At 41.7% G+C, this 19,262-nt stretch overlaps 1 protein-coding gene across 1 annotated transcript in view; it reads right to left on the bottom strand.

The window, feature by feature from the left end:
* LOC103184846 (extended synaptotagmin-3) overlaps positions 1-19,262 on the bottom strand; it is a 53,157-nt gene that overhangs the window by 24,406 nt on the left and 9,489 nt on the right. Inside the window, exons 2-7 of the mRNA XM_007903058.1 lie at positions 17,254-17,295; positions 16,387-16,521; positions 13,505-13,581; positions 6,952-7,021; positions 4,224-4,313; positions 3,177-3,232 (exon numbers count right to left, since the gene is read on the bottom strand). Coding sequence (XP_007901249.1) covers positions 3,177-3,232; positions 4,224-4,313; positions 6,952-7,021; positions 13,505-13,581; positions 16,387-16,521; positions 17,254-17,295 — 470 coding nt within the window. The remainder of the gene's footprint in view (positions 1-3,176; positions 3,233-4,223; positions 4,314-6,951; positions 7,022-13,504; positions 13,582-16,386; positions 16,522-17,253; positions 17,296-19,262) is intronic.

Below are 19,262 nucleotides of genomic sequence, written 5' to 3'. Positions count from 1 at the left end.
CGTCCGGTTCGACCCCCAGCCGTCCATCCGTCTGTCTGTCCCTCCCTCCCCTCTTCTGGTCCCTGACCAGGGCCGCCTTCTTCCACCTCCGCCACATTGCCCGCCTCCGACCGTACCTTACCCCACATGCAGCCAAAACCTTTCATACATGCGTTTGTCACCTCCCACCTGGATTACTCAAATGCACTCTCACCGGTCTCCCCAGCTCCACTATTCAAAAAATCCAGCTCATTCAGAACCCTGCCGCCCGCATACTGACCCAGACCAAACTCCGTACACACATCTCATCCGTTCTGGCCAGGCTCCACTGGCTCCCAATCACCGAACTGATCGACTTCAAGATCCTCACACTCGTTTTCAAATCTCTTTACTCCCAGGCACCTTCCTACCTCTCCAACCTCCTCACTCCCCAATCCACCACCTCCACTCTACGGGCAACAAACCTCCTGCTTTGTCCCTCGCGCCCTCCGTGCCACCATTGGAGGTAACGCTTTTAGCCACTATGCCCTGAAACTCTGGAACACTCTCCCTCAATCCCTCCACCTTGTACCCCCTCTCTCCCCTTTTTTAAGTCCCGCCTGAAAACCATCCTTTTCGACCGAGCTTGCAGTCACCTCACCCAACCCCCCCCCACCCCACCCTGGTTCGGAGTCAGGATCCACCACAGTTAAGCGCTCTGAGACGCTACTCTGCGTGGAGGGCGCTATGTAAGTGCAAGTCGTTGTTGTTGACTGAATGTCTGTCAGAAATCAAGTCCTGGATGAGAGCTAACTTTCTTCAGTTGAACGTCATCAAGACCAAGGCTCTCCTGATTGGCTCCCAACAGCGCCTCCTCACCTCAGGCACTGACAGCATCACCATCCATGGTTGCACACTCCACCTTGCTAAGCCAGTCCGGAACCTTGGGGTCTTGTTTGACCCTCAACTATCCTTTCTACCCCACATCCATGCCATGACCTGCTCTGCCTTCCCCACCTCCGCAACGTCGCCCGGCTCCAACACTGTCTCACACTGCAGGCTGCCGAAACCCTCATACATGTTTTCATTACATCGAAGCTCGATTATGCAAACTCCCTGCTTGTTGGCCTCCCCAACTCCTCCCTCCATAGGCTGCAGATCATCCATAACTCTGCAGCCCGTGTCCTCTCATGCACTAGCCTCCGCGACCCTATCACCCCCATTCTCACCAACTCCATTGGCTTCCCGTCACACAGAGGATACAGTTCAAGATCCTGGTCCTCACCTTCCAAGCCCTCCTCGGTCTTGCTCCCCCCTACCTCTGCGACCACCAAACGTCCTACCATCCTGCTCGCTCCCTCTGCTCAGTGGGCTCCAGCCCATTTCACTTCCCAGCCTCGCTCGTCCCACTATTGGCGGGTAGGCCTTCTGCCACTCTGCCCCCACCCTCTGGAACTCCATCCTGCAGTCCCTCCACCTCACCCCCTCCCTTGCCATCTTTAAGACCCATCTCAAGAACCTCCTCTTCGACCATGCTTTCGATCTCTCTGCTCTCCATAACTCTGTCTGTCCAGCACCTTGGGATATCGTCCCAACCTGAAAGGTGCTTTACAAATATAATTTTGTTGTTGTTGTTGTTGTAATGGGCTGAGTTTCAATTTGCATTATCTTGCCCATGATATTCCAAACAACATACACAACCAGCAAGTTTAATTTAACATCAAGCAAATTATCACAGTAAACATCAATGCAAACATAAGTAAGGAAGGAGCATAATACATTGCCAGAAAGAGTGGTTGAGGCCAGCACACTGCATTTATTTAGTAAAAAGCGATGGGAACATGATAAGAATGGGTATTTGGTAAGGATGAGATCAGACAGGACAAAGGGCCTTCTTCATTGAAACAAATCTTGTGACCACAGTATGAACAACAACAATTTGATTTAAAGGCCAGGTAGTGTCTTGGAGCCTACTATCTAACATACTTATGAACATATTGTACCAATAGAACAATCAAGTTATCTATTAGCAAGACAATTGAAATGAAACTTTCTTTAGCGTAATGTTAGCAGATAATTGCCCTGGACTACCAGGAGTAACTGAAGTACTTGGATGAAATGCAGGCCAATTATTTGTATTGGTATACTTCTGAGACAGTGCATTTGATATCTGGCAGTCTAGGGGTTAAGCAAACATTTTATTTCCTTATTAACTAAGGAACCAGAGGATTAAAATATAATCCTAGTTTTAATTTTACTCTTGTGACATATGTGGATGATGTAATACATTCTTCCTCTAACTACCCATTTTTTCATGGTTTATTTATATACAGAACAACAGATTTTTCACAGTTTATTTATATATAGAACAACAGGGATGTGGCAGCAGATTGCAGGGTGTAATTCAGCTGATGAGTTTTACCAAGATCATAAAAATCACTAGCAAAGCTTGAACAGACCATAAAACAGTAGCTTTACAACACCCCATCCCAACTACCTCACTCGATGATTTCTTTTGGAAAATGTTGCCATATGTGTGGGAATCATGTGACAATAAGAAGATGATATATGAATAATGCTCTTCATCCTCATTGGGTGGATGGCAATGCAGAGACATTACTTGTGAAATTTTTCCGGATCTAAATCAATAACTTGTTCATTTGCTTCACTGTAAAACCGGCACTTGAAACTATTTTACTCCCACCTCAATCAAAACAAAGTTATGTTTACTGCTGGAGCAATTTGAAATCACTTTTCAGTGAAGAGCAATTGGGGGCAGGAAAAGTAATTTATATTTCCCATCCACTCTTCTGTGTTGTCTGGGGAGAACTTTTCACCTACACTGTGTAGCGCCATGTGCCAATTAACTTATAATACTATTTAAAGAGCTAAGAGTGCAATTGTCTCTTACACAACCCAAGAACTTCTTAGTGTAATTCAAGTTTAAAAGTTTGTTTGAAATTGAATGCAGTAAAATCAGATTAATACCAGAACCTAAATCATCAGTTTGAGTAGGACTCACAATCTAATCATGACCTTAGCCCAAAATTTATGCTGCATTGTTAGTGTTGACTGAAAAATGTAATGAATAGAGATGTTATATACTATAGAATGTTTGTACATGCAATATGTGTAAAATACGTATACGACACAGAACACAGATAAAGATGCAAAATATATGCATGATGAAGAATGTGTAAATGATATAGAATAGTTACTTGACTCCAGGAATGTCCAGTATGTTGGTGAGACCTGTCCAGTTGATTTCCAAGGTCTGACATGGAAACAGATAAAAACATCAGCAAGCTATAGGTTTATTTTGTAACTTACAATTATGTTTCACCTGGAGCGTATAACATCAGGACATCTCAAAGCATGTCACAAATAATTTCTCTAAAGTGTATGCAAATGGAGCAGCCAGTCTGCACACAGCAAGTCATGAAGCGAGTAATCAATTTATTTAGAGGACTGTTGCCAGATACCATAGCAGTCAATCTGGAGACTTTGGGCCCAGATTGCCTAATTATTGGCCTATGCCCTCCTCAGGAACACTTCACTGTAAAGGGGGAGCTGAACTGCCTGCCAGAATATCATCCTTGGGAAAGCAAAATTGATTAGAAAAAAAATCTAGGGCCCCAAAAATTTACATTTAGCAATTAGTCATGCTACATTTGAAACTTCTAAGATGATGACTAAACATTAATTTGCTAACCTAGCAGAAGACAAAGTTTAGCTATCCTAAACAGAGAGGACGAGGGAAGGAGACAATCAGAGGTGAAGAAACTCAGGGGCACAAAGACAATGTTCTAGAGAGAGATAGAAACTGAGATGTGTCAAGCTGAGGGCAGAGAGAAAACATCCCGTGATAAAGAAAGTCTACTTTAAAAAAAAAGCCTTGTTCTGAAATCACCTTCAGAAGCTTGGTTGGTTGAGAACAGGTATCTTTTATCTTTCTTTTACATAATTCTTTACAGTGTGGGAAATCCCTGGGAGAGAATATTAAGTAAAAACTAACCGAGACCCAACATCAAGCCTAAAATTTACAAAACAAAATTATAAATTCTGGGTAAAACAAAATGGTGGTGCAAATGACTGACGTGGAGAGGGTTTCCTGAAAAGTACTTCTTAAATAAAGAATGAAACACTATTAGGCCAGTGTTTTTAGTGGTATTCACTGCTGCTTGCATCAGGAACAACTTCAAAACTCCAAGCTTATCTGGCCCACTTTTGCTAGAAATTTTAAAAAAAGGTTTGAGTAGACTTACCGGGGGGCGAATGAAGAACAAGGTCACAGCTCCAACCAGAGGCATCTGACCAATGAGTGGCTCTAGGATCACTCGGAGTGTGCCATGTAGCTGCAATGTAATTATTAATAAAGGTCACTTTTAATTATTGACACAAACAAAAGATAATACCTCAGTGTCAAGTGAAACGTTTTCAGTGGATTCATATTTAGAAATAGGAGTTTGAGCACCAGGTTAAGAGGACTTCACCCATAAAATGCTCACTTCACCTTAATGTTCAGAGTTTGAAGGGAATCCATTTGAACAGGGTGGGTTGCTCATTCTCGACAAAAATGCCAATTTCAATATTTCTATAAATCTAAATAATAATCCTTGCATTTGATAAATTTCGCATTAACCTTTAATTTATAAAAGTAATCCTTATTTTGAGTGAATGTCCCCTCTTTGTAACCTACAATCTATTAGCCGTGGTCCTTGGACAATAGCTTAGCAGCTTCCGAGTCACAGTTCACAATCAGCTGTCACAACATTACTCTGGGCACATTAAAGACATGAATTTTTATATCTGTTTTAAATACTTAATAGCTATAATGACCTCAATAAAGTTATTGGTGGAGAAAGACGAAGAATAGAAATGACTAATTATTCAAATCACAATCGACAAAAGTTAAAAAAACAATTATCCAAATGAATTCTATTAACACAAATGAATTTCCTCAATGTGCACAAACTGGCATTAAATTACTTATTCATGACTGCTGGAAGTGACTGTGATTTCAACAGTTTCAGCAAAATGGCATCAGCTTTGTTATGGTCCTTACAAAATCACATGGAGGGAATAGCAAATTGTTTATTTTTTTCCATACAATTCAACTAGACTATATTATTATTATTTCAGAAGGAAATATAGCACTGATATAAAACGACACAGACTTGACCTTCACAAATAGACAAACCATCTGCGCAAATACCGCTGAAGAGCGTCGGGGGACACAGGCGGAGAGCGTCGGGGGACACAGGCGGAGAGCGTCGGGGGACACAGGCGGAGAGCGTCGGGGGACACAGGCGGAGAGCGTCGGGGGACACAGGCGGAGAGCGTCGGGGGACACAGGCGGAGAGCGTCGGGGGACACAGGCGGAGAGCGTCGGGGGACACAGGCGGAGAGCGTCGGGGGACACAGGCGGAGAGCGTCGGGGGACACAGGCGGAGAGCGTCGGGGGACACAGGCGGAGAGCGTCGGGGGACACAGGCGGAGAGCGTCGGGGGACACAGGCGGAGAGCGTCGGGGGACACAGGCGGAGAGCGTCGGGGGACACAGACAAAGAGTGTTAGAGGATATAGGGAAAGAACCGGGGAGTAGAGATTAAGACAAATAATGTCTCGGAGGAGTGGATACCAACACAAAAAGGGCCGAATGGTCTCCTACTGTGGTTCTGTGGCCATTCCACAATAAAAAGTCCCCATACAGAAGTTAAGCAATTCCCCATATAAAGGAAAACATGGGACCTGGCACACTCCCCTCATCAAAGCCAACACGCCTCCTGAATATGAGCGAGAACAACAACAACAAAATTACATTTGTACAGTGCCTTTCACGTCGGGAGGATGTGTCAGAGTTTTGGACCCGAGCTGGGGGTCGGGATCGGGAAGGATGGAGAGCAGGGGGGAAGCAGGGTGAGTGACAGCATGGTTGAAGAGGAGGGTCTTGAGATGGGTCTTGAAGGAGGCAAGGGAGGGGGCGAGGAGGAGGAACTGCGGAGGGAGTTCCAGAGGGTGGGAGCTGAGTGGCAGAAGGCCCGCCCGCCAAAAGTGGGGCGAGTGAGGTGGAGGACTTGAAGCAGGCTGGAGCCCGCTGAGCGGTGGGAGCCAGCAGGATGGTAGGTGGTTAGGAGGGTGCAGAAGTAGAGGGGAACAAGACCATGAAGTGCTTTGAAGGTGAGGACCAGGAGCTTGAACTGAATCCGCTGTGTGATGGGAAGCCAGTGGAGTCGGGCGAGGATGGGGGTGATAGGGACACGAAGCCTGGTCAGGAGAGGACACGGGCTGCAGAGTTCTGGATGATCCGCAGCCTATGGAGGGAGGAGTTGGGGAGGCTGACAAGCAAGAAGTTTGCATAGTCAAGCCTCGATGTAGTGAAGGCGTGTATCAGGGTTTCAGCGGCCTGCGGTGTGAGACAGTGGTGGAGCCGGACAATGTTGCGGAGGTGGGGGAAGGCGGCGCGGGTCATGGAACAGATATGGGGTAGAAAGGATAGTTGAGGGTCAAACAAGACCCCAAGGTTCCAGACTGGCTTAGCAAGGTGGAGTGTGCAACTATGGATGGTGATGCTGTCAGTGCCTGAGGTGAGGAGGCACTGTCGGGAGCCAATCAGGAGAGCCTCGGTCTTGTTGACGTTCAACTGTAAAAAGTTAGTTCTCATCCAGGATTTGATGTCTGACAGATATTTTGTCAGGACCGCAGTGGGAGCTACTGCTTCTTTTGATTAGCTCTCAGGAGACATACAGTACAATGTAGTGAAAAACAGATCCCACAACAGTATGCTGAGATCAGTGGAACTGGGGCACTAAATACAATTCTATTCACTGAAGATAACAATTCTTGCACTAAGATCATTGTGCTCGAGTCGAACTGTCAAGTTTACTGCAGCTGGTTTCTAAATCCTCATTGGTAATTCTAGTAAAATGTACATTGCAATTTTTACCCAATTACTTACAAACACTAAGGATCACAATCCGAAGGTTTTACTTACCAGAACTCCTTTCAAACCAGCTTTGCAGACTTTTTTTATCTCCACATTAATTTCACAATCCCCTATGTAGCTGAGAGAAAAATAAGAACATTTTAAAAAATGTCCATGTCAGCTAAGCAGGGTTTGGTTTGCCACCAACAAAGTGTGCGTGGTAACACTGAGCTAGATGCGGGATTTAATACAATATTTTCCTTCAAATAGCTGTTTATTAAACACAGTCTTCTGCATGTGCAAATGAGAAAAGGCCCTAAATCCAGAGATAACATACAATGAATTAGATGAGTTTTAGAAAACACTTTCCATAATGTTTCCCTAAACTAATTAGTACTCCAGTACCAATTTAACAGTGTGTATTTCCAGGTAAAAAGTAGATGGGCTTTTGAAAGCAGGGCATGTGCTTTTCCTAGTTTTGCAATGACTGTGACTCAAGCATAGTTACCTGAAGAACCGACGAGGTTTCTGTAAATAGACACTCCTCCTGCCTATGTATTCACCAGAATGGGTCTCTAAGAGAAATTTGAACCTATATTCCCAGAAAATTTCTTATAAAAACAATGGTATTTGTATTTGTATTTTGTATTTTTGTGGCTGTAAATATAATTTTCGTTCAATTCAGAGCTTCCCTGTACAAGATAAATCCATGAGGTGCATTTTCTGATGAACTGCTCTGTTCAAACTTTAACAATGAATGCCTCCCAGCCCATAATGTTCTAGCTAACTGTAGAAGCAATTCAGGACCTTGTACAAGGAGCCCATTATTAAAATATAATAAAAGCATTGGTATTTTTAGTAATTGGTTGATGATGAATCTAATTAAGTTCCATAATCAGAAAGTTTTCACAGACTCACAGAAATGTATTTGTGATTTTTCCCTGCAGACGGCCTACAAGAAAAGCAACAGCATCAGAATAGGCACCCGAAAGCCAGAGAAAAGAGAGCCTTTCACCAGACCAATAAACAATACTGTGGCCAGATTCAAAATCCGCGTCCTAGAGTTAAAAAAGTGTGGATTTACCACTACATACTCTTTATTTCTCTCTCTCTTTCTCTCACTTTTACTTACTCCTTCTCTCCCCTCCCTGACTAATTGACCCAGCTTGCCCCAAAGGTGAGGTGGGTCAAGCCAATATCTGATGTCCTTTAAGTAAATGAAAGACCGTGTTAAAGTTTAATTTTGCACTGATAATAAAAACTGACTATATGTAGTCAGTTTCAGCCATACTGTTCGGTACAATCTGCAATTGGTTGAATAGAACCATTTACCCCAGAGCAATTTAGCTAAATGAAGTCAATTGCAACAGTATGAGAAATGTGGTCCAACAAGTTTTAAGATAATTCAATGCTAATGACACTGCACACCTTACTTTAAGGCCGTTCAATGTTTGGTGGTTCTTTTTCACAGGCTCAGAAATGCTAATCTATTAATCAGTGTTAATAGTCTATGTTGAATCCAAAGCAAGGCCTTAATAAAGTTACACAACTCAACGCATCTATAATGTTTAAGTATGATCCTATATTTGGCAAAACAAATTAAATCCTTTTGAATTAGGAATCAAACTGGTTTGGTGAACGACTTAAGGTGTATTATAACAAAGCTGTACAGAAACTCATAACTTGTTGTGGCCACAGTTTCATCCCCAAGTAGCTGCAAGCCCTGACATGCCTGTGACATTGCAGGGCCACCTCACTGCAGCACTGTATTTAGCTGTATAAGGAACATGTTATTGTGCTATTTGTAGTTCTGTAATATTTTAGTCCTGAGGAAAATCCAACGCACAATTTAGAATACCACAATTTAGATTTGGATTTTTCATCAACACCAATAATATTAGTATTGTGTGTTCCACCAATGTTCCAAGAGAAAGCTCAGGAGCAAAAATCAATCTGCCTTCCCTTTCTTCATTTTTTGGGATATGTATACCAATAATATACATGTGTATTATGTATTCTTGGATCTTGTATCATTGGAGTATTTTTACCATCAGTTTTATTGTGTTGTTTTTGTCTAAGTTTCTCCTGATCATTTGGATTCACCTGCTTTGTAATTAGTGCCTCACCAAGGTTGAAAAAGATTCCTGATCAAGTTGATAAGGTTAACTGACATCTCAACAAATTATTCATTATCACAATACTGTCAGCAGTCAAAATGAAAGCTAAAGAGCAAACAGGACAGAAAAAGGGAGGGAAAAGAGCTGCAGGTGCAGACTTGAAGAGGTGCCAATAGCAGGTTCTGACATGTTCTGACTGCTGTATTCAGGGAGTGTCTAATGTTTTAAATCTGGCAGGTTGATTACAACAATCCTTTCTAATGTTGGATCCTGTGAAGGAGGATAAACCCTATCACTGCTTTTTATGGTTGTTGGCACTCAACTTATGTGTAAAAAAATGTTTTTTTTAATATATGACTCCTAAAAGGATGCCACATCAAGAGAGCTAACAAGGGCGTGTTTGGAGTTCCAGCCCTAAGTGATAATTGGGCACCAGTCCTAATTGCTAATTGAGCACTACTATAAAACTGAAGGCAAGTGAGAAGTAAAGGGAGTCTGGGGATGATGCATATATAAAAAAAGGTTGAACTATATTTTCAATATAGACCTTCTCTTTTTAAATAGTTAAAACTGTTGTACAAGTTTTGTTTTCTGGGAGTCACCCACTCCTGCAGATCCTTTTTGCACTGAGAATTTGCTGATAATTGACATATCAGAGAATCATACAGGAAAGAACGAGGCCATTTGGCCCATTGTGTCTGTGCCGGCTCTTTTAAAAGAGCTATCCAAATCAATCCCACTCCCCCACTCTCTTCCCATAGCCCTGCAAACTTGTCCTCCACAAATAATTATCTTCTCTCTTAAAAGTTATTATCGAATTGGCTTCCACCAACCTTTCAGGCAATGCATTCCAGATCCGGACAACTCGCTGTGTGAAGAAACTTCTCTTCACCTCCCCACTGTTTCTTTTAACAGCTATTTTAAATCGGTGTCCCCGGGTTACCGACCAACCCTCTAGTGGAAATAGTTTCTTCCTGTTCATCCTATCGAATACCCTCATCATTTTGAAAACATCACTTTATTAAGTCTGCTCTTAACCTTCTCTGCTCCAAGGAGAATAATCCCAGCTTCTCCAGCCTCTCCTCATAACCAAAGCCCCTCATTCCTGGTACCATCCTGGTAAATCTCCTTTGCACCCTTTCCAATGCCTTGACATCCTTCCTAAAGTGTGGTGCCCAGAGCTGAACACAGTTCTCTAGTTAAGGCCTAACCAGTGTTTTATAAAGGTTCATCATAACTTCCTAACTTTTGTATTCTATGCCCCTATTTATAAAGCTTAGTATCCTGTATGCTTTTTTTGAACCTGTCGTGCCACCTTCAAAGATTTACTTGTATGAACCCCAGGTCTCTCTGTTCCTTCACCCCCTTTAAGACTGTACCATCAGCTTATATTACCTCTCCTCATTCTTCCTCCCAAAATGCATCACTTCGCATTTCTCCACATTAAGTTTAATTTTCCACATTTCTGCCCATTTTACCAGTCTGTCTATGTCCATTTGCCGTCTGCTACTATCCTCCTTTCCGTTTACTACTTTTCCTAGCTTTGTAACATCTGCAAACTTGGAAACTGTACTCCTTATACCCATGTCCAGGTCATTTATATGGATCAAAAAGAGCAGTGATCCGAATACCGACCCCTGGGGATCCACTGCACACTTTCCTCCATTCAGAAAAACAACTGTTCACCACCATTCTCTGCTTTCTGTCTCCCAGCCAGTTCTGTATCCATGCTGCCACTGTCCCTTTAATACAGTGGGCTTCTATTTTGCTTACAAGTCTCTTATGTGGCACTTCATCAAACGGCTTTTGAAAATCTATATAAACTACCTTCATCCAACCTGCACTACTGCACTAGCTTCATCCAACCTCTCTGTTACTTCATCAAAAACTATCAGGTTTGTGAGAAACAATTTGCCTTTAACAAACCCATGTTGGCTGTCCTTTATTAACCCATATTTTTCTAAGTGAAAATTTATTTTGTCCCGGATTATAGTCTCCAGAAGTTTCCCCACTACTGGTTCCCGGGTTTATCCTTCTGCCCCTTTTTGTACAGGGGAGTAACATTTGGAACCCTCCAATCCTCTGGCACCATCCTGGTGTCCAAGCAGGATTGAAAGATTGTGGCCAGAGCCCCTGCTATTTCAAACCATTACAAATTGATGAGTTTTCATTAGTTGTAGAGCATTACAGATTGTAGCATTTAATTTGGATTATACAGCATTTACAATGTACCTTTAACAAGGATTGGACAATAAATTCGGTGGTACTAGTTTTGGGCAATAAAATCAAAGCTTTACTCTTGGGCCTTGTTGTGAACTCCAAGGGAGAAGCTAACCATAGGAAGGTCAAAGGAAGGTCTTCAGGCATGACCTGAAGATGGGGAAGGGGCAAAACGAAGGCATTGAGGAAGATTGTTCCAGAGTTTCAGCGCATAGTGCCTGAAAGTGCGTCCACCAATGGTGGAACGGAGGGTACGAGGGATAAGCAGAAGGCTGGAGCCTGTTGAGCAGAGGCAGCAGGTTGTGAGTTGGGGGGTAAGAAGGTTGGAGAGGTTAGGTAGGTGCTAGAGTATGAAGGGATTTGAAAACAATTGTGAGGATCTTGAAATCAATCAGTTTAGTGGTAGGGAGTCAGTAGAGCCTGGCTAGAACTGGTGTGAAGGAGGTACGGAGATCGGCAGCAGAGTTTTGGATCATCTGGTTCCTGTGCATGGTGGACCTGGGGAGATCGGCTAAGAGGGTATTTGAAAGGTCGAGTCGGGAGGTGACGAACACATGGACGAGTGTTTCAGCTGCATCTGAGGTAAAGTACAGTCAGAGGCGGGCACTGTGGTGGAGGAAGGCAGACCTAGTCAGGGACCAGATGTGGGGAAGGACGGACTCCTGTGGGTTGAACCTAACGCCTAGTTTGTGCACTGGTTTGGTAAGTCGAGGGATAGGTTGAGGAGGTCAGAGCCGCAAGATAGAAGACGTTACGGGAGCCATGAGTATGGCTTCCTTCCTGCCAGCATTGGTAGGAAATTTTTGCTCATCCAGGCCCTGATGTCCACTAGACAAGCCAAGAGAACATGAACAGGAGAAGTAGATTTGTGTGTCATCTGCATACATGTGGAAGCTTACCTTATGTCTGCGGATGACATTGCCAATAGGGAGCACATAGATGAGGAAGAGGAGTGGGGCCTAGGATGGAGCCTTGTGGTACACCACAGGTGACCAGGTGGGGGTAGGAGAAGCCTTGAATAGATAAAGTGAAGGTGGTTTGTTAGGTAGGATTCAAAACAGTCTAGTGCGGTCCCACTAAGGGGGATGAGGGAGGAGAAGTGGTGCAGGACTGTGTCGAACACGATGGAGAGGTCCAGGAGGACGAGGAGGCAGTGGGTACCCTGATCACAGAGAGAGAGAGGATATTGTTTATGACCTTGACAAGCCCCATCTCTGTGTTATGGGTAGGGCGGAAACCAGACTGGAGGGACTTGAGGAAGGAGTGGAGGGAGAGGCGAGAGCAAAACTGGTTAGCAACAACGCACTCCAGAACTTTGGCAATAAAGGGCAGGTTGGAGATGGGTCAGTAATTTGTGAGGTTGGAGGGGTCAACTTTGGGTTTTTTGAGGAGGGGAAATGGTGACAGTGGTTTTAAATGGGAGAGGCGATAATTGCAGAGATCCTCAAGCCACAGTTGGTGGTGGATTGTGAGACCGGATTTGTGCCTTGAGCGTCCAGGTTTTTGTTTGCGGGAGCGGAGGTGACTGTTATAGCAGGGGGAGCGAGTAGATTTGGAGATAGACGTATATTTCAGGGGGGCAAGGGAGTTGAGGGTTTCAGAGAGGCAATCGTTTAGCAGCTTGAAGGCTGCATCAGGATCATTGCTGATGGAAGTCCAGAGGGAGCAGAGATCCGAGGAAGAGAAGTTTGTGAAGGATCCGGGTGGAATCTGTTTCAAAGGTTGGAAAAAGATGGTGGAGGACACGGGAGAGGGGTGCGGGAGGAGAGGGAGATGAAAAAATGGTCTGAGATGGCCTTGTCTGTGATGGACAGATCGGAGATGTCTAGGCCATGTGTGATAATGAGGTCAATAGGGAGGCCATAGTTGTGGGTAGGGGAGTTTATGTAGAGGGTGGGGTTTAGTGTGGAGAGGAGGTCAGTGAAGTCAGAGCAGATGGGACTAGTGGAGTTTAGGTGATCAGGTGTTCAGTGCAGCGGCAGAGGGATGAGAGCTGGGAGGAGATGTCAGGGATGAAGGAACCAGACAGTTTGGGAGGATGATAAATAATGAGGATTTTGAAGAACAAGGAGGGATGGTTCAGGGTTAAGTGTTCAAAAGAGGGGACGGTCCTGGAGGAATAGGGGTGGTTAATATTGATTGTTCACACACAGGTTTGAACATTTTCCAATACTCAGAATCTTATCGGAGAAAAAACAAAGAACGTGGGATCTAAATAAAAATGCAACCTTTTACTTAGATTAGAAAATGTCTTAAAAATGCAACTTTTCGGAAAGTGAAATTACCTAATTTGCAAATCAATGATCACTTGTCGTTTGTCCACCTCATCTGTGTACACTTTAACCCCAGCAATTTTAGGTGACTGTAAAGAAAAACATTCTATCAGCAGACTCTCACACATAGAACTAAACAAAAATGTATAGTCAAGAGATTGATACATTGGTTATGAATTAAAACACGTTTTTAAAAGAAGGCTTGAACAGTACTTTGTACAAAGCTAGCTTTAAAACATCTCATTATTTGTTATTTCTCCTTAAAATTACTTCTGAGAAAAAGTTCTGAATAACTAACCTCGTCATACTCAATATTTACAATTAAATGATTCTTTTGAAATGATTATTATTTATTTTGAGACGTCTTGACGACGTGATAATTTTGTCACTCAATTCATGACTGTTTGTAGGACATTGCTGTGCGCAATTGGCTACCATGTTTTGCCCACAAAATAAACAGTCAATATACTTCACAGTATATTCTGTGAAATGCTTTGAGAAGTCTCAACAATGTGATAAGGCGCAATATCAAATGCAATGATTATTATTGTAATATCAAATGCAATGATTATCGTTAAGATAAACTCCATGACTTGTGTCTCTTTGCTCTGTTAGCAACATCAGCCTCAAACAGACTGGAATGATGATGCTGAAGATTCCTTGTCTGCAGAGAATTAGATTACAAAACCCTCAGATGGACTATTTAATTTGCATTTTGAGCTATTAATACTGCCGGATTTCACAAGTGCAGTTTTAATGAATAACAGTTTAATGTAGGTTAATCAAACTTATTTTTCTTCTGTACAATATCTTCTATAAATATGCTGTGACCAGATGAGCAATGCAGGATTGCAGTGCCTTTCCAGATCTCTAGCTAATAGAAATCTTAGTTCACAGGAAAAGGATCATATTAAATATTCACAACAGATGTCAGGAATTTTAATATTTTGTCTCCCCCCCCCCACCTCAATCGTTCACCTAAACTACACTCTGAAAATAGGAGCATAAAGAAAATATTGTCCAACTCTGGAAACAAGCATTTGTTTCAGATGATGTACTTATCAATGTGCCAGATTGTTTCTTTGTGTTTCAAACAATTTGAAGTGACTGGATTATCACCAAATGGGCTAGTGTGACAATTATAATAACTAAACAAGAGCATTACTGTATTTGCAAGAAATAATTAGATGCTTAAATTAAAATACACTTTAAAATACAAGATTGAGTCACTGAATTTGATGTTCAATAGATTTTTTTGCCATTGGTCATAGAGGTCACGTTGGGAAGCTACTCTGCTGACGGGACAGTGAGTCTGTGCTTCAGAAAAGTTTTGAATTAGCATTTAATAAAAGACTAAAATCTTAAAAAGTTGAAATCAAGAACAAAAGCTAGACGAATAAGAAAAAATTGTAAAAACGGACAGTTAACTGTTTTAAGTTATTTAATTGGTATGTTAGTGGCTGGTACATACGCTATTGTAGATTCATACAAATACAGAACCATAGAAATATATAGCACAACAGAAGGACTTTCAGCCCATCATATCTGTGCTGTCTCCTTTTAGAGCAATCATTTCAGTCCGATTCACCTTCCTTTGTCCCTATACCCCTGTGGCTCCGGGCAGGGTATTCCATATCCTAACTACTCTGTGTGTACCTAACTACTCTCTATGTAAGAAAAAAATTCTCCTAACCCCTCCATTTACTTATTACTATCCTTCTTAAATTGATGCCCTCTAGTTACTGAGTCACCACCCAATGGAAATAATGTTTCCCTGTTGTCTCTATCAAAACCCTTCATAATTCTAAAGACCTCCATGAAGTCACCCCTCAAACCTGCTTTCAACAAAAAAAAGTTTCCAGTTCCTCCAGTACTCAGTACAGATACATTCTGGAAGGAAATCCAGACTACACTCTGTGACCGCATTGTGTAGAAAATGTATCAGGAAAGCTGATAACATAGAAATAAATGAGGCAGAGATTTTGACACATCTATCAATTTTTTTTATATATAAAAAATACATATGCTGATAAACTGAATGATTACAGAATGTGCGAGATAGGTATTGAATTGAAGAAGTAGGTCAGCCACAGTTTGGTGCAATTATTGCACATACTGTTTGCTACTTTCATTCTGAGTTGAAAAAACATTGGTAAAAACTATGACATTTAAATATGAAGACAACAAAATTCTTAAAGTGATCAGGGAGCATTGTCTGTGTCGAATGACAGGAAGTCAGATCTCAAGTTTAGTTATATTATGAATATATCAATGCATTACTGAACTTGGATGAATAGATGAACAGACTATTTATTTCTCCTCCATTTTCAGTGGACCAGCAGCCAATCCACACAGAATGCTTACAGCTGAGTCGGCAATCAATGCATTTAGTTCAAAACTCTAAATACCAAGAATTTCATTCATAACTTCTCTATCTTTTAATCACGTTACCCAGTTTTGTCGATATTATCCCTCTTCATCCATATAACTTGCAAATTTTAAAAATTTGGATCATACATCCCCAAAAGATTATAGAGATTTAGCTACTTTGGCATCTCTTTGTAGTTCAGTGAATTCTTTTGTTGCCCTTTCCTGAATCTTTCTACGTTTCCATGGCTTTTCAGTCGCAAAGTGATTTCAAATGAACATATTGTAATCCCTTACATCTTAGTATTGCCCTCCTTGTTAATCAAATGTAAAATTTATGCAAACATAACAGAATTAGCACAGGCAGAGTTACACAGATAACATCCATCAGGCCTGACCAAAGGGCTGGTTCACTAGCAAAGCTGCAGTTCTCTTGACTATGCTGAGAACCCTTCCTCTATCAAACAGTTTCAGAATAGCTGGTACATTCAGAAGGAATATCAGCTGCAAAAGATCATTGTTTTTACCTTTTCTCCAAAATGAAGTTTTGAAAATATGAAAGTTTTCAGGTAGACATTTGATCCACATATTGAAGGCTCAATGCGGTCTTTAAATAATTTCTCCAGATATATCCCAATGTATGGCCAGGCTTGACTCACAATCTGGTCAGAAAAGCACAACATTAGGGAGAAGTTGCAGATATTGAGAAAATGAAGCTCCGAACAAAGTTTAATCAAACCGACATCTATTGCACTCGAATGGCCTGCTTCTGCTCCAATGACCCAGAAGATGCTATTTTTTAATTTATATTTTTGTCACCATGACAAACAAGAACACAAATAGACTGCTTGTGTTTACTTTCAATTAAACCAGAATTAAATTGATTTAAAATCTTTTCCTTGCAAATTTCTGGAACTGATAGTGGGTGATTCGGTCATGGTTTCTGGTTGCAGATGTGAACCAGCTCTTTTGAAGATCACACTGCAAAGAACTAATGGAAACAGTGCATAGGATACAAGATCCCAAGATTTGTTCTGATGAAGAAGGCCTTTCAGCCCATCTGATCTCATCTTTCCTGAATAACTTACTGTACCCCTATCATACCATGAAGCTTTTTTTGTTTAATTGAGTCCAGTGCTTTTTGTTTTAAATAAGGCTTCAACCAGCCTTCCTGGAAAAAATGTTACAGTTGTTAATTACCCACTGGATAAAGAAAAACCTCCTGGTGTCTGTCCTGAAATTTCGCTTTGTGATTCTTTAGCACTGGTTAAAGTAGATTGGGTCTTTAAGCACCCACAAGTTGCTGGTGCTCTGATCTTGCCAGAGTTAATCTGCGGTTACCCTGCAGGCCATGAGAGCTTTAAATGTGATCATTGGAGTTTTGTTCTTTTTACCTTGTTCAACCATTCAACTCTTTCTACATCTGGAAAATGGACCTGAAAATAAGGGGGAAAAAACACGTCAGGAAAAATGACAGAATAAATCAGAATTGATCTGAGCTTCAACAACCCAAATGGTCGTTCTTATTTAGTGACTAACTTTCAAACGAATGAGGGCAACACCACAAAACATTTACATTGTTGCTGTTGTATCATCAGCAGTCAAACTGCCTCCATTCTCATTCAGTGCATCCCTGGAAACAGAATCAAGGATATACATATAAGAGACCAAAGCAGATTCTGGATATGTGCAGATTTGGATATATGCAGCATTTTAAAGTCAAGATTTCTCAGGTGAACATTTAATATCTCATTTAACATGCCCAGAAGACATCAGATTTAAATGCTAATGCTGTGAAACTCAAACCTCATTTGGACTGCTAAATATATTGAATTCCTCACATCTGAATTGGTTGCCACTTTATTTGAGAACTGAACCAACTGGACTCCTGCTCAGATCCCTGCTCCTCACCACTCTAAATTTTCAATACCAGCTCTTATTCCAGTGCACCGAGATAGACTCTATGCACCTTGACCACTGTGAGCTGAATGACCAAAGAATCCTATATCCTTTTTAAGGCTCTCACCTCAGTATAGGTGCATTACCATTGCTTGAAGTGACACTTTTAAGTTAGAACTAGATTTTGTTAAACTGATTTGCAAGCATATGCATGCACAAACACACAAAGTAATTAAGAATAAAATGTATCCCTACTCAAACAAGGATGTGAGGACTATGAAAGAACAAGAATAATCAGGGATAAGTAGTATTAGGACCACTGCTCTTTTAAAATCAATATAAATGACCTGGACCAGGGTTTAGGGAGCAAAATTTCCAAGTTTGCAGATGATACAAGGCTAGGAAAAGTAGTAAAGGGTAAGGAGGATAGTAGCAAACTGCAGGAAGACTTAAGACAGACTTGTGAAATGGGCAGACACGTGGCACATGAAATTTAATGCAGAGAAATGCGAAGTGATGTATGTTGGGAAGAAGAATGAGAGGCAATATAAGTTAGATAATAATGGTACAATCTTAAAGGGTGTGCAGGAGCAGAGACCTGGGATTCCACATAAGCAAATCTTTGAAGGTTGCAGAACTGGTAGATGAAGCTGCTAAAAAAGCCTAGAGGATCCTTGGCTTTATAAATAGGGATATAGAATACAAAAGTCAGGAGGTTATGATGAACCTTTATAAAACACTGTGGTTAGGCTTCAGCTAGAGTACCGTGTTCAGTTCTGGGTACCACACTTCAGGACTTTGACTTTCAAGGCTTTGGAGAAGGTGCAAAGGAGATTTACCAGGATGGTTCCTTGAATGAGGGACTTCAGTTTTGTGGAGAGACCAGAGAAACTAGGACTGTTCTCCTTGGAGCAGAGAAGGTTAGGTGGAGATTTAATAGAGGTGTTCAAAATTATGAGGGGATTTGAAAGAGTGAACAGGGAGAAACTGTTTCCACTGGCAGTTCAGTCAGTAGCCAGAGGACACAGATTTAAGATAATTGTCAAAAGAACCAGAGGGGAGATGAGGAGAATTTTTTTCACACAACGAGTTGTTCAGATCTGGAATGACTGCCTGAAAAGGTGGTGGAAGAAGATTCAATAAAAACTTTCAAGAGAGGAGAGATAAATATTTGGGGAAGACAAATGTGCAAGGCTATCGGGAGAGAGCGGGGGAGTGGGATTAATTTGGATAGCTCTTTCCAAGAGCCGGGATGGACACGATGGGCTGAATAGTGTCCTTCTGTGCTGTATAATTCTATTCTATGATAGCATCCTTATTGCTCCACGTTTGCTAGATCTAAAAGAACATCCTTGGATGTCCAAGGTCTGCCCATGGTTTTCCAGTGTGCTAGAAACACTGGCCTTATAATTTATATGACCATCGATGAGACAGAGAATTTTTAAATCAAAATGCAGCGTGAAGCGGTATGCTGAATGATGCTTATTTATTGGACTTTCTTAAA

This window comes from Callorhinchus milii, unplaced genomic scaffold (genome assembly GCF_018977255.1).
Source record: "Callorhinchus milii isolate IMCB2004 unplaced genomic scaffold, IMCB_Cmil_1.0 Scaffold6, whole genome shotgun sequence".
NCBI classification, from domain to species: domain Eukaryota; kingdom Metazoa; phylum Chordata; class Chondrichthyes; order Chimaeriformes; family Callorhinchidae; genus Callorhinchus; species Callorhinchus milii.
This window is presented reverse-complemented; position numbering and strand designations above follow the sequence as displayed.